This window comes from Heloderma suspectum, chromosome 2 (assembly GCF_057233095.1).
Source record: "Heloderma suspectum isolate Gila_16-S chromosome 2, 16-S_ref, whole genome shotgun sequence".
Taxonomy (NCBI): Eukaryota; Metazoa; Chordata; class Lepidosauria; order Squamata; family Helodermatidae; genus Heloderma; species Heloderma suspectum.
Window position 1 is genome coordinate 97,599,664 of NC_139459.1, and position 14,400 is coordinate 97,614,063.

Genomic DNA, 14,400 nt, shown 5'->3' on the forward strand with positions numbered 1-14,400 from the left:
GACTGTGTGTATTTAAATATGCACACATTACATTTATGACACGCACATACCTTTATTGGAGAAATATGGAAATACTCATATAAACTGATTTGTGATGTATCTGTTGATGATACATTCTTCAGTTCCTCTTGCACAGCTTCCACATCTTTTCTGAAAAGTTCTGTCTGTGAATACATTAACATAAATGCAATGATTCCCAATGCTAAAATATACATTAACATTATAGCAAATGTAATATATGACAATATATTACATAATATGGCCAATTCTTGGATGGTCAATTCCAGAAGGGGGTACTGAGGGATTATTGCTCTGTGCCTTGGCAGCTATGCTATGAGGCTCCACAGGGCTCTATTCTATCCCCCATGCTGTTCAAAATGCTACATGAAACTGCTGGGGAAGGTTATCCAGAGGTGTGGGCTGATGTGTCATCAATACTTGGATGACACCCAGCTCGCTCGCTCGCTCGCTCTCTCTCTCCTTTTCATCAAATCCAGGTGAGGCAGTGGCTGTTCTGAATCAGTGCCTGGGCATGGTAATGATCTGGATGAGGACCAATAAACTGAGACTCAATTCAGAAAAGATGGAGGTCCTCTTACTGGGTGGTTTGTCTGCCCAGCTAAGTGATGTTCAACCCAGCTAAGTGATGTTGTACTCCCCCTAAAGTATCAGGTTCATAGTTTAGGGGTGCACTTGGATCCAGCACAGGCGGACTCAGTGGCACAGAACACCTTTTATCTGCTTAGGGTGATATACCATCTACGTCCTTATCTGGACAGAAATAGCCTAGCTACAGTTATCCATGCTCTGGTAACCTCTCGTCTCGATTACTGCAATGGGGCTGCCTTTGAAAGTGGTCCAGAAACTTCCACTGGTCCAAAACAGGGCAGTGAGATTGTTAACGGTAACTGGCCAACGTTATCATATTATGCCAGTACTTTTCTATCTGCACTGGCTGTCAGTCCATTTCTAGGCCTAATTCAAAGTATTGGTATTAACATTCAAAGCCCTAAATGGTTTGGGGACAGGTTACCTAAAGGATCATTTCCTCCCATATATACCTGCCCAGATGCCAAGATCATCTTCAGCTGTCCTTCTTTGGGAGCTTCTGCCAAAGGAAGTGAGGCAGGTGGCTACTAAGAAGAGGAGCTTGTCTGTAGTGGCACCCTAGTTGTGGGATTAGCTTCCCAGGGAGGCTCGCCTGGCACCTGTGTTGTCATCTTTTTGGCACCAAGTGAAGACCTTATTTTCCCATGCATTTTAGTGTTTCAGTTTCTGTTTTAAATCTACAATTGCATTTTAAACCTTTGCAATACTGCTAGATTTTATTTTGGCTTTTATTTTATACTGTAGTTTTAAACTTTTAAATTATATTTTATCATGTTGTATTTTATGGTTTTAATTGCTGTGAACCACCTAGAGTGCTTCAGCTATTGGGAGGTATAGAAATATAATAAATAAATATGATCTATATTCTGTTGAATTTATTTTAAAGGGCTTTTCAGATGGATGTCAAGATGTACAAATATCTCATGTTCCTATATCTTATCTGAGGGCATTAAAATGTTTTCATTGTCTTGTTTATATGTATTGTGGAACAACTCTTCCACATTTCACTTAAACTATCACATTGTACATTATATGCAATTCAGTATTTCAAAAAATAGAACTGATACATATTATGGTGTGATGCTGTTGTTTTACTCAGTTGAAAATAACCCTGATGTAATAGGAGTTCATACCTCTTGGTCTCTGGGCACTTCATCAGCAAGTATAAAGAAATCAGCCAATGCATAAAGGAAACCAAGATCTAATCGGAGATCCATCTCTTGAATTAGAACCTTAAAATACCTGGAAAGGAGTTAAAAACTGTCAAACAGCAGAAACATATTTTTTTCAATTTCTCTAAAGCAAGATGGGTAACTTGTAGCCTTCCAGATGTTTGGCCTACAATTCCCATCAGCCTTACTCAGACTTGGCTAATGGTGACAGGTCATGGGACTCGTAGGCCAAAATAGCTGGAGGGCAACAAGTTGCCTACCCTTGCTTCTAAACGCAGTCAAAAATATCAAACACATGGAGGGAGCAATCCTATGGCCGCTAGACAACAGCTAGACGGCCATAGGATATGTTGTTTTCTGGGAACCGACCTCAGAGCCCACGCTCCGAAGTTGGTTCCCAGGGAAATGACCTCCCCCAACTTCCATGCTGCCTCGGAGGCAGCGTGGAAAAGCCCAGTCCTCCACGCTCACAAGAGGAGCTCTGAGTGGCTGGAAAGGGGCACGGCTGGGGGCATTCCGGGGAATGGAGAGTGTAACTGCCTGTACGACACATCCTATGTGTCGTACAGTGGGCTCCTTACCCACTCCATCCTCCTGCGGCTACACAGCCGCAATCGGCTGTCTAGCCAAAAAAGCAGGGCAGCAGAAGTGGAGAAGGAACGATCCCCTCTGTGCTTCTCCTGTCCTGCTTTGGATAGGTGATCGCTTCTGGGTTCGGAGGTGGCCGCCTATCTAGATAGGATTGCTCCCTAAGGCTGCAGTCCTATACAGCTTACCTTGGAGTAAGTCCTATTGAACTTAGTGGGACTTACTTCTGAGTAGACATGCATAGGATTGCACTGTAATATATTTTTAAAAGGTAAATTGATTTTTACAAGTGAAGGATTTTCTTACAACATAATCCTATGCATGTTTACCCAGGCGTCAGTGCCACTGTGTTTGACAGGGCTTATTCTCAGGGAAAGTGTGCACCGGATTGTTACCTTAGGGCAGAATCCAGTGGGGCACTTCCACCCCTACCGATTCCCTTCCTCCCTGCCAATTCCCTTCCGCAAGCGGTAGGTCCTGCTGATTCTGTTGCGCAAGCAGGACCACTGCTTCTGCAAGGCAGATTTAGCGCTTCCTAGAGGAAGCCCTAAAACAAGTGGAAACACTCATTTCTGGAAGGAGGCAAGTCAGTGGAGCTTCCTTATTGGAGCTTCACTGTCCTGCCTCCTTCCAGAAATGAGCATTTCTGCTCGTTTTGCGTTGCCTCAGAAGTGCTAAATTGACATTGCGCAAGTGATGGGGGTTGCTTGTGCAATGGAATTGGCGAGGTATAAGCATCCCGTTGGATCCTGCCTTTAGTGATTACTAAATTATGCTTATTACTTAAAGTAAGTCGTTTCTTGCATTATTAAAATATGGTGTTCATATAGGATACGTTAAACAATTAAGGCATCTTGAAACAAAAACACCAGCAACTTTAGAAAGAATACATGTCTCCAACTTGCTAATCTAGAATGGGAAATCTGGTCTGGTGATGGTTTTTGTTAGCACCAGGATGTTCTTTTCATCTAAAATGTCTGGGGCACTGCAGAGAAAGGAACAGCTTTCTCCTAACAGAGTATAGTTGTCTTTCCACTGAAAGGACAATGAAATGACAACATTTATTCTCCATCCATAGTACAATTCCCTTTTCAATTATTCAGTTTTCAGGAAGATTTTGTCTTAAAATACATTTAGTAGCTCTTAAGATTACTTTTTGCAGACAAAAATTGTATTCAACTGTCACCAAGACATGCAGAGAAAAGCCTTAGTGGACAGTTTAATACACGTATGTGTATAGCCAATCTTTAAGTGACATTTGTATGCATCTAAGCATTCATAAAATTAATATTGGAAGTGGTCATATTGGCTGAAACTACTTGCAGCCTAATCCCAACCATGTTTACTCAGAAGAAAAGTCTCACTGATTTCAATAGGATTTACTTTCACATAAGCAAGCTTAAGATTCCAACCCTAGAAAGGTGCAGCCCAATCCGATGCATGTTTATTCAGAAGTTCCACTAAATCCAAATAGAGTAAGTAGGATTGCAACTTCATTTAAGATTGGAAAAAGAATACTTACTTTATACGTGATATTTGAGAATGTCCTGCAGTTCTCATGACAATACTGACATCAGTAAATGGTTTGGGTTCTATGAAAATTCCAAACAAAGTACAGATGAGCACAGGGTGGACACATAGTGAAGTAGGATCTTCTTTTGACTTGTACAGTACAATATATGTAACTGAGAGCATTTGCAAAGAAGATAATGGAAGAGCTGGACAAACCAGTGGTCCAAGGTGTTAAGTATATATGAGGCATATATGGGAGGAAATGAAGTCAGTTACTAAAATGATGTGTGCACATTCACAGATATTTGCAATACTAAATCCAGCGGATGCACACTGACTGGACAGTTTAATTAACTTATTTTCAGATTCCATTGACATTAAGTGCATGGTTCTCAGAACAGGATTTCTGTTTACATAGAGGCACTGGGCTGGGAAATTGAGGTTCTTGCTAGGCTCATTGCATTTGCGGACAATATACATTTGTTAAGCAAATAACTAGTCATATTCTTTGAAAAGCACCACACTCACGTAAAAACAGAAAGGCAACTGTTTGCACTAGATGCTTTCAAAAAAGCTAAATGTGTTCCAGCTTTTAGCAAATTTAGGAAGAAATATACAAATTAATCAACAAAATAACTTTATTTTCTAATCTTACTATGAATTTTTTAATCTTCTAAATTATTACAGATGCAGAAAAAACATAATAATGGGTTAAAAACTGTATTAACAAACCTGAATCCAAGGAGATGGACTTGGGAGGTTTAATAGGATAGAACACAAAGGGAAATATGGCTCCAGGAATCTGGTTTTGTATCTGATAAGGGAAATGACAGGACAATATGGTGCATATTAGATGTTCATTTGCAAATTTTTTTGTTCTAATGTTTTAAACAATGTCCTAGTTTACAGCTATACTGGCTTCACACATTCTAACTTAAGGGGCTGTGGGAGGAAACAAATAGTAATCTTTAATCTACTGACTGAAGTCAATAGGCTGGTTTGCACGATCACCACAGCTCACTATGGCTTATTTAAATCACAGTGGGTTATGGTGTGTGCCAGCGACCCTTGTGAATATTCAAGCCACAGTGGGCAGGCACTGTGGCTTACTGTGCTGTGCAAACCCAGCAAGGGTGGCTTATGCGAGGGTTAAACAACCCTCACGTAACCCACAGGGTGTTTTAGGGTTATGTGAGGATTGTTTAATCCTTGTGTAAGCCACCATCCCTGGGTTCACATGACACAGTAAGCCATGGCAACTGCCCACTGTGGCTTGAATATTCAAAGTGGCTGCTGGCATGCACCTCAATCCACTACAGTTTAATTAAGCCACAGTGGGCTGTGATGATCATGTGAAACCAGTCAATGGGTAACTTTCTATTGATTTCTCCATTAAATAATAGTTGCTTTCTGAAGTTTGAATTTAAGTACATTACTTAACATACACAATGCCTAATTCTGATGTTCATAAAAAGAATTCTATAAAACAACTCTTGGAACTTAACACACTTTAACAAATCTCCACTTTCAAGCATACTTTTGGTTTTCTGAAAATTCCAAAGTAAATAATGCTTTTATTTTTTAACTGCTTTCGGGAAACTCAATTATTGAAGGTGTTATTGCTGTAGAGAAAATCCTAAAATCCTAGTTGTATGGATTAAACTGTGAATATTCAAAAAATGTAATCCTAAAGGTTTTTTTTTTTACTATTCATTGTTGGTAACCATGAAACATACCTGTATCCTGTAAATCTGGACTCTGAAGGATGACTGATGTTCAGATGTACTGTATTGTACTTTTAAAGCCGGCAAAAAGCTTCTTCTCACTGGGATTTCATTTGGCTGCAGTATTTTCATGTTATTACCAGTAGGAGTCAAGCAGACCTGTATTTAAGAAATGTTCAAATCTTAAACCCATTTCTTATGAATCTTCCAAATAAAACATTAGGGCAAAAATCCAGCCAAATTTAAGCACTTCTAAGTTGCACTGATTGCTAAGGGAGATACTTAAAGCATGTGCTTAATCTTCCAGTTGAAAGCAATGGCACTTGAAGAGCACTTAACCATTATCTGGATCATGCTCACAGGGAGTTGTTGTTGTTGTTGTTGTTTTAAATAGGGCATTAAGAGCTCAATCCTATGGAAGTTTATTCAGAAGTGATTTCCACTGAATTCAATGGGAATTACTCTTCACCACCAACAGTGTATACATTAGCCCAAGAGGAAGGAGACACCAAGACATTGGGGGCACATAGGAGACATAGTTACAGATCAGTGGTACGTACTCTTGTGTAACCATGCAAAGCCACCATCCACCTATCCCTTGCTCTCCAATCCCATCCTCAGCAGACTTAGGCTACCTTTGCAAAAAAGCTGCCAAGTTGCTGCTGCTACAGCATATTACAGACAGTTTGTAGAAATAAAAGCAGGCTGCATACCTGTAACAATAGTTCAACAAGTGTCCATTTGTGCAGTGTCACATGTAAAATCTGTGCCTGCACAGAGCAACATTTAGAATTTTCTAGAGCAGCCTTCCTCAATGTGAGGCACTCCAGATATTTTGGTCTACAACTCCAAACATCCCTGACAATTGGCCATGTTGGCTGGTGTTGATGAGAGCTGTAGTCCAAAGTATCTGGAGGGCATCACGTTGGGGAAAGTGATTTGGCCAGAAGGTCAACCCAACCCTTAGTAAACACACTCAAAAGGCCATGGGTTCCACCTTCCCGCTCAGTTCTTAATGGATCATCATAGTAGCTATATAAGGAACTACAGGAGTCAGAGAAGGTCAAAACAACAGCTGCAGCAGAAGCGGATGAGTTATATAGCTGCACATTGACCATTTGAAGAACCATGGTTACAGTTAAGCAACCTACTTTCCTTCTTTGTGGTCTCTGTGCAGTCCCACATATGGGAGAACTGCAAGCTGACTTACATGGAGGCAGGGCAGGTAGCATTAAAAACATAAGATCAGACCAAGGGTCCATCTAGTCCAGCATTCTGTTCACACAGTGGCCAACCAGCTGTCAACAAGGAACCCACAACCAGGACATGAGTGCAATAGCACCCTCCCACCCATATTCCTCAGCAACTGGTGTACATAGGCTCACTGTCTCTGGTTCTGGAGGTAGCACATAGCCATCAAGACTACTAGCCATTGGTAGCCTTTTCCTCCAGGAATTTGTCCAACCTCCTTTTAAAGTCATCCAAATTGGTGGCCATCACCACATGCTGTGGTAGCAAATTCCATAATTATGCACTGTGTGAAGATGTACTTCCTTTTATCTGTCCTGAATCTCCCATCAATCAGCTTCGGAGGATGTCCCCAGGTTCTAGTATTTTGAAAGAGGGAAAAAAATGTCTCCCTCTCCACATTCTCCACAGTCTGGAGTCCACGCCATGCATAATTTTGTAGACCTCTGGCAATGGCAGAGCTCTGCATAGCCCATCTAAACCAGACCAACAATAACAAATTATTTAAACACCTTAGAAGCAGGAAACCAGCTAGGGAGGCAATTGGGCTGTTGCATGACAATGGAGTTAAGGGAATACTAAAGGAGGATGAGAAGACTGCAGAGAAACTGGATGAATTACTTGTGCCTGAAGAAGATGTAGGGCAGATATCCATGCTTGAACTGATATTTTCAGAAAGGTAGTCTGAGAAATTGAAGCTAATAGTGGTGACTAGAGATGACATTCTAGGCTTTATTGACAAACTGAAAACAAACAAATCAAGGTGTCCATCCATGAGTTCTTAAAGAACTCAAATGAGAAACTGCTTATTTTCTAGAAAAACAATGTAACGTGTTCCTGATCTCCCCCTCAAATGTCAACCTGATGACAGGAACCGCACTTGAGTCCATTAATGGCCAGGTCCAGGTGCCAAACAAGACAAGAGGAGTCTTAGCTTCTTGGAGTCAAGGGAACTGCAACATTTCAAAGGTGACATTACTACTAAAGCTGAGGCAGCCAATGTTGAGGATGGACTGATTCCACAGAGGGTGGTGTCACAGCCAGACAAGAGGAGACTGCCATCATGCCAGTGACCTTTCAGTCTGATGAGACTCCCATCTCTGCCATCAACAACATTGATGGAACCAAGGTAGAACAAAGTTATTAGGTTTGTGGGGCCTTGGAAACCTTTGGCTTCAGCATCAACTGCAAAGAGGGCCTGCTCCTACAGCACTACTTGTAGCTGAGACAACTGGTTTCTGTGTGCCTGCCTGATGAAATGCTGACAGCAGGAACATGTGCCCCTCAACAAGGAAGAGGTGGTAGTGGTTATGCCCATCAGCTGGGACTACCTTGCTACCACAAGCAGGAACTTTTCTGAAAATGTGTCTATTGCACCATAGATGACTGCTTGAGAGCAGCAAAGGTGCCCAGCTGTGCACAATGGACTGAAATAATTAAAAACCCAATGCAAATATACACAGAGGAACACTGCAAAAGAGGAAACAGTAAGTGAAGGAAGAAAGGGATTAGCTCACAGCACCTTAGAGTAGGGGTGCTGAACATCAGGCCTGCCCTCTGGAGTTTCCCAGATGGCCCCACCTCCTTTTCTCTGACTGCCAAACATTCGGTGTTTCCTGGCTTTTGTGCAGCTTTTCCCCCATTCCAAAAGTTCTAAATGTTTCTCCTAAAGCTAAGTTAATGGCAATAAAATATGCTGGTAGTTTTGTAACTTTGTCCAAGCCCACCACTGGAATTCAGCCCCCAAGAGCTTCTCTGAAATTGAATTTCGTGCTGAAAGAGGTTCGATACCCCTGTCTTAGAGGAAAAGCGAAAACAAAAGTTCCTCCTGATGCTATTGCTGTAGCAGTCAAGAAGAAACTGAGCAGGAAAGTTGGAGACACCCTTTGACCATGTGTGTACTGAGGGTTGGGGCACACCTCCCATCACAAACTTTTACCTTGCTCTAGAAAGTTCTGAATGCTACTCTGCACAGGTCTCATATGTGAGACTAAACAGAGATCACAAAAAAGAACCATGACTGCTGAGGACCAGGAGTCAGGATCTTGGTACCTTTTCTGTCCCAGACAGCATGAGGCAAATGAAGGTCATAATTCTATGCAAAGTTACACGTGGTGGGACTTAATTCCAAATAAATATTCATAGGATAAGGCTATAGGCCTACAAGTGACATGCAGGACACATGGCTTGGGAAGGGCATGTGTGTGTGTGGAGAAGAGGGGAAAAAGATTTACTAGAAGCATAAGGACTATTATATTAAGCATTATGTTACAATTGAATTTTAAATGGATTTTTAAAAAAAGCCTTCAGTATTACCGGAACATTATCATCCAGCTCCACTATTTTATTTTCTGTGGGTGAGCGATCACAGTATTCATTAAATTCTTTCTCCAGCTTTTCAGTTTGCTTCAGATTCAGTGGCCTCCATCTTGACTTCTTCTTGGGCTTTGTCTCCCAAATTACATCAGAACTTACCAATAAAATAAAGAATTAAAAGTAGAGACTATTTATTAAATATTTTGTAGTTCTCAGTATGAACAAAGGTATAATATGACAACTCAATAAACCATTAAGCATCTATATCTGTGAAGTGTATTTACCCTTGGAAATTTAATTTTTTGCTAGAAGTGAAAAGGACTTCGATTCTAAAACTATGTCCTTCATTTCCATGAAAGCTTTCTTGAAGTCCAGAAAATTATTCTACAATTTTTAGCCTACTGAAATCAGTGAATTTACTAACTTGCCCACAACTGAGGCTTTGCTGTATTAATATTGAGCATGATCCAGCCAGAGTTAAACACTTTTAAATCCTATTCTTTTCAATGGAAGAGTTAAGCATGTACCTAACTCTCTTCCATTAAATGAATGGGAATTAGGCTGCAGTACTATATACATTTACTTGGGAGTAAGTCCCAGTGAACTCAGTGGGACTTATTTCTGAGTACACATTCACAGGACTGCCCTGTTAGAAGAGCTCAATTTGGGCTAGATAGTGCCCATGTGTAAGAGATTTATTTCTTGAAAATAAAATCTAGGTGAAGCGGAATTTTCTATCAAACTGCTAATGTTTAATCATCCAAAAACAGGTCTATTTGTATCCTATCATTTCAAATGCAAGTAGCGAATTTGATTCCTTTTTTACCTTGTGATTCCAATATAAGCTACTTCCTGCTTTAAATAGTTATTTACTAAAGAAATCCCAACATCTTGTACTGATATAATTATTTCTTGTTCCGCTAATTCAACTTTTTCACTTTCGTATGTCACTTTGAACACCTTCTCATCTTCCGTGAACAGGATAATACGTTGCAAGCCTTCAAAAAATGAAACTAAATAAATGGTCTTCTTTCCCAAAAGAATAGGTGTCATCAAGTCCTAGAATGGAAGAAAAGCAAGTGTTCATTTTCAGGAAAACAATCTCAAATCCTAAATATACCTTCAGCCCAACTTTAAGTAAACATACTCTGAAATAAGCTCTATTGATTATAGTGAAAGTAAACATATTTAGGACTGCAGATGTAGATATGAGAGCCTAACAGTGCAATCCTGTGCATATCTACTCAAACAGAAGTCTCACTGTCTACAATGGGGGTTACTCCCAGGTAAGTGAGTATAGGATTGTAGCCTAAAGTAATTAAAGGCACAATGATTTTATGCATGTTTAGACAGAAGATATCCTACAACTCCCAGCACGCCCCAGACAGCCATGCATGTCTGAACATGGATAGGATTGCATCCTAAGAGAGCAATCATATGGACTTAGAACTGCTCTAAGTTAATTCCCTCCCATTTTTTTATTTTGCCAGGAACACCCCAGACACCCCCCCGCCCCCGGAGTATATAAAAAAAAGTCTCCCTGTTATCTGCCACTGTGCTGGCAAGGGCCCAGCAGGGCATAGGATAGATTGGAGTCTCCAATATTGGAGTGGTCCGCCAAAGTGTTTAGGATCGCTCTCTAAATGTTAAGTAATTTGGTTTAGACTACAGGATTATGTAATAACATCAAATAGCATAATCAGTCCTTCCAATACTGAACTAGGCATATCATCATCACTGCTTCTAATACTGAACTTGGGTGGTCTAATGCCTATCGGTTTGATAGTAAAACAGACCCATCCAAAAAATATGTGTTTTCTCCACACTCAGGTTTATATAATAAAAATAGAAACAACCCAAAATAACCCAAGGAAGATTTATCCTGTGTTCAGAGACTTACAAGACTTATGGAATGTTGAGGGTGTCAGCTGGGAGTAGGCAGGATAATGCTGGTGGGGTAGTGAGGGAATTCCTTCTTCAGCCCCTCAATGGAAGTGTGTATTAGAGTCAGCCTAAAAAATAGGGGCTAAAAATGTACCCTCTCCACATTATACAAGGGTTTTCAGAAGAGAGGAAAAGAAAAAATACACTTTTACCTTTTCCCACTCTTCCATGAGCAGCCCCAAACTTATTTATAGCAGTGGAAGAAGGTTTCAGAAGGATGGGAAAAGAAAAATTGTCTCCCTTTTCCTTCTCCCCTCCACCCCTGTACCAAACAGTGCTACAAGACTCCAGTTCTAGGTTGGTTAGTGCCCTGCTGTTAAGAAACACTGCATTTATGTGTTACTTTATGTTTTGGCCACCTTGATTACAGTTGCTATGAAAGGAGGCTTCAAGTGGAGTTTGAAAATGTCTGGGGGGAGAAGCTACTTTTGTTTGGATTGGTCAGGTGAGTCAACAAAGGTGACTGGCAGTTAGAAGCGCCACAATTTTATTATTTTATGTATACTGCCCTGGGAATAAAGGAATACACTCTATCTATCTATCTATCTATCTATCTATCTATCTATCTATCTAGTATAGTAATAGACAAAGCAACTAAACAGTGATTCAGTTACCCTGGATCCCTGAGGGATGTGACCAACTGCAATAAGCATCTATATTTCTAATAAAACAATTAGCAAAACAGGGATAAATATATATTCTTTCATTTCTATCAAACAGTTCAGCTTCCACCTTCATCCGAGACAGTTAGTATAAGAGCTGTATAGAATGTTACTGTTGTGGATGGAGTTCCCAAGTTGCAAGGGAAGTACAGAAGGTGGTGTTATCCTCAGGCCACGTGGAATCAATGACCTGGTTCACACAACACAACAGGTTGAGTATGGGTTGTCACTGAATCGTTGGTTGTTGTGTTGTGTGAATCCAGCCGCACCAATGAACTACAAACCATGAACAACCCACAGTTCACAAACCAACAACGAACCATGGGTTCTCTGCATGCGTTGTTCATGGTTAACATTTATTAATGTGGCTGGGTTCCCACAACACAACAACCCACGATTCAGTGACAACCCATACTCAACCCGTACTCTGGCTTTTTGTGTTGTGTCAACCCAGCCATAGTGCCCAGTCTATAAATTCCGAAGTTTTCCCTTGTTTCAAGGATTGCCACAATAAGATAGTTGTTCAATAGGAAATATTGCCATGTCTGCAAGGCTGAGGCCATCAGAATTAAAGTGTTTTGCCACAAGTTGTTCTGTTTTCCTTGTCATGTACAAAGGTCAGTAGTGGGTTTGCCAACATACTGCATGTTGCAACGAGGGTGCTTGCACTTGATGACATATATTATACTGTTAGATCTGCAAGTGATGTTCTGTTTAATGTGACAGGTATTTCTAGTAGTTGTGCTTTTCAATGTTGCTGTTTCATGCAGGTAAGAGCAGGTAATGGAGCAGCTGGATGTATAATGGTGTGATCTGGTATTACTGATAGGCATTTTACTTTTAGCTCTCACAAAAAGTTTTTGCAGATTTGGTTGCTGTCGGAAAGCAACAACATGTGGCTTGTTCATGGCTTCTGCAAGACGTGGAGAGTTAACATTCAAGAGGCAGCTTTTCTTAATTGCTAAGTGGTAGTTTGGAAACGATGGGTGGAAATTTACCACCAAAGATACATGCCTGTCTATTTTTCTCTATTTTTTTTTGTGTGGAGAATGGATTCTCTTGAAAAAGCAGATGCCCGGTGGATGTTGCAAACTATTAAATGCAAAAGATATCCTCATTGTACAAGGTGCTGTTTAAGGTACTGTGTTTTTTGTTGGTAAGGTAGTGCTACTGTTGCATATGTGTTTAATTCTAAGTGCCAGACCGTAGATGATGTTATATTTTACACATGGCTTGCTATAAAGATTGGTAACAATCTTGTCCTCTCTGATGGTTAAAGAACATCTAGAAAAAGGTTGTATGTCATCTCCATAGTACTATTACAGGTGAATTTTATGGTTACATGAACAGCATAGATGTAGTCTTTGAATAGTACCAACTTTCTTTTCCACTGGTCCATGACAAAAATGTTGCCTGTGCTGTGAAGCTTTAAGCAGGCAGGAGAGGTTTTGTACATCAGAAGGTTTTAGGCAGAGGTCTGACCATAGGGGAACTCAGCAAGTGGTCCCTGAAACAGAATAGCCCTAGAAGCTAGAGGCAACTGGAGAAGCTGGAGGCAGAGAAAGACTGCTGTACAGCTTCGGTTCCTGGTGGTGAGGGATTGGCTGGAGTGGCGTTTAAGGAAATCTGGTCTGAGGTAAAGGCTACTGAGATCTTATTAGCTGGGGAAGTTTCTCTTACCTATTAGGAACAGTAACCAAATATATTTAAACTAAATACATTAAAAACAATGTTAACCTATTATTAAAGGTTAATAATTAACCTGTTTATTATTATTAAAGTTTTATTCTCTTTTATAAATAATTCCTCTAATAAATACTTTAATTTTGTTCATCTTGTCTCTAGTGGTGGTGTCAATCCTACACCTACACCACAGAACTAAGTTATTGGGTTTCTGAAAAGTTCATAGGATTGATTTTTGGAAGGACAGTTAAAGGTTTTATAGCTGAGACCACCTTGTGGCAGGGTTTTCCATAGTCCTAATCTTAAAGTTTTAAAAAGGGAGCAGCAGCAGGAAAACCTACATGGTTTTTTCAGATTCGGTAATATAGATGGGATAGCCCACACATTATTCCTCCACACCTGAACAGGATATACTACAGCTTGTTTAAATATATAATATACAATTATTTATTTAAAATTATTTTTTTTAGACTACCTATAATTTGAATCTATACTTATAAGTACTCAGTGATGTATACATACAAGCTTTTCAGGAAACCAATACAGCATAAGATGTTTGCTGTGGTTTATCTTCATCTCCCCTCCCCTGTGTCTGCTGTTGAGTACCATAGCTAACACAGATACCAGTGCTTGATCTGGAATGGACCTAGTTCCTCTGATCCAGATGATGCCTCAGCCATTCACCCAACAAAGAAGCCCTGGCCAACCAAAGCCACCAATTAGCTAGGAGGCCTGGATAACCTTTGTAGATCAGATTAGCCCTAATCCTGCATATGACACTGAGAACCATCTTACAACAAAAGGTCTTTTTTGCTTTCTTTAATCTGAATTTACTCATTTTTTCCTGTCTTGGATTTCCATTATCTTTTGTCTCTCATTCCTGGATCTCTGCTGCTGATTGTACAAAGATTTTGATCTCAACAATACTTTAAAGGTTGTTAG

At 40.3% G+C, this 14,400-nt stretch overlaps 1 protein-coding gene across 7 annotated transcripts in view; it reads right to left on the minus strand.

Moving 5' to 3' along the window:
- VPS13A (vacuolar protein sorting 13 homolog A) overlaps nucleotides 1–14,400 on the minus strand; it is a 254,743-nt gene that overhangs the window by 61,654 nt on the left and 178,689 nt on the right. For all 7 annotated transcript variants that reach the window (XM_084834257.1, XM_084834259.1, XM_084834258.1 and 4 more), the window contains 7 exons: nucleotides 9,996–10,228; nucleotides 9,170–9,323; nucleotides 5,618–5,764; nucleotides 4,614–4,695; nucleotides 3,892–3,961; nucleotides 1,743–1,851; nucleotides 51–164 (listed from right to left, as the gene is read on the minus strand). In XM_084834257.1, the coding sequence (XP_084690383.1) occupies nucleotides 51–164; nucleotides 1,743–1,851; nucleotides 3,892–3,961; nucleotides 4,614–4,695; nucleotides 5,618–5,764; nucleotides 9,170–9,323; nucleotides 9,996–10,228 (909 nt within the window). The remainder of the gene's footprint in view (nucleotides 1–50; nucleotides 165–1,742; nucleotides 1,852–3,891; nucleotides 3,962–4,613; nucleotides 4,696–5,617; nucleotides 5,765–9,169; nucleotides 9,324–9,995; nucleotides 10,229–14,400) is intronic.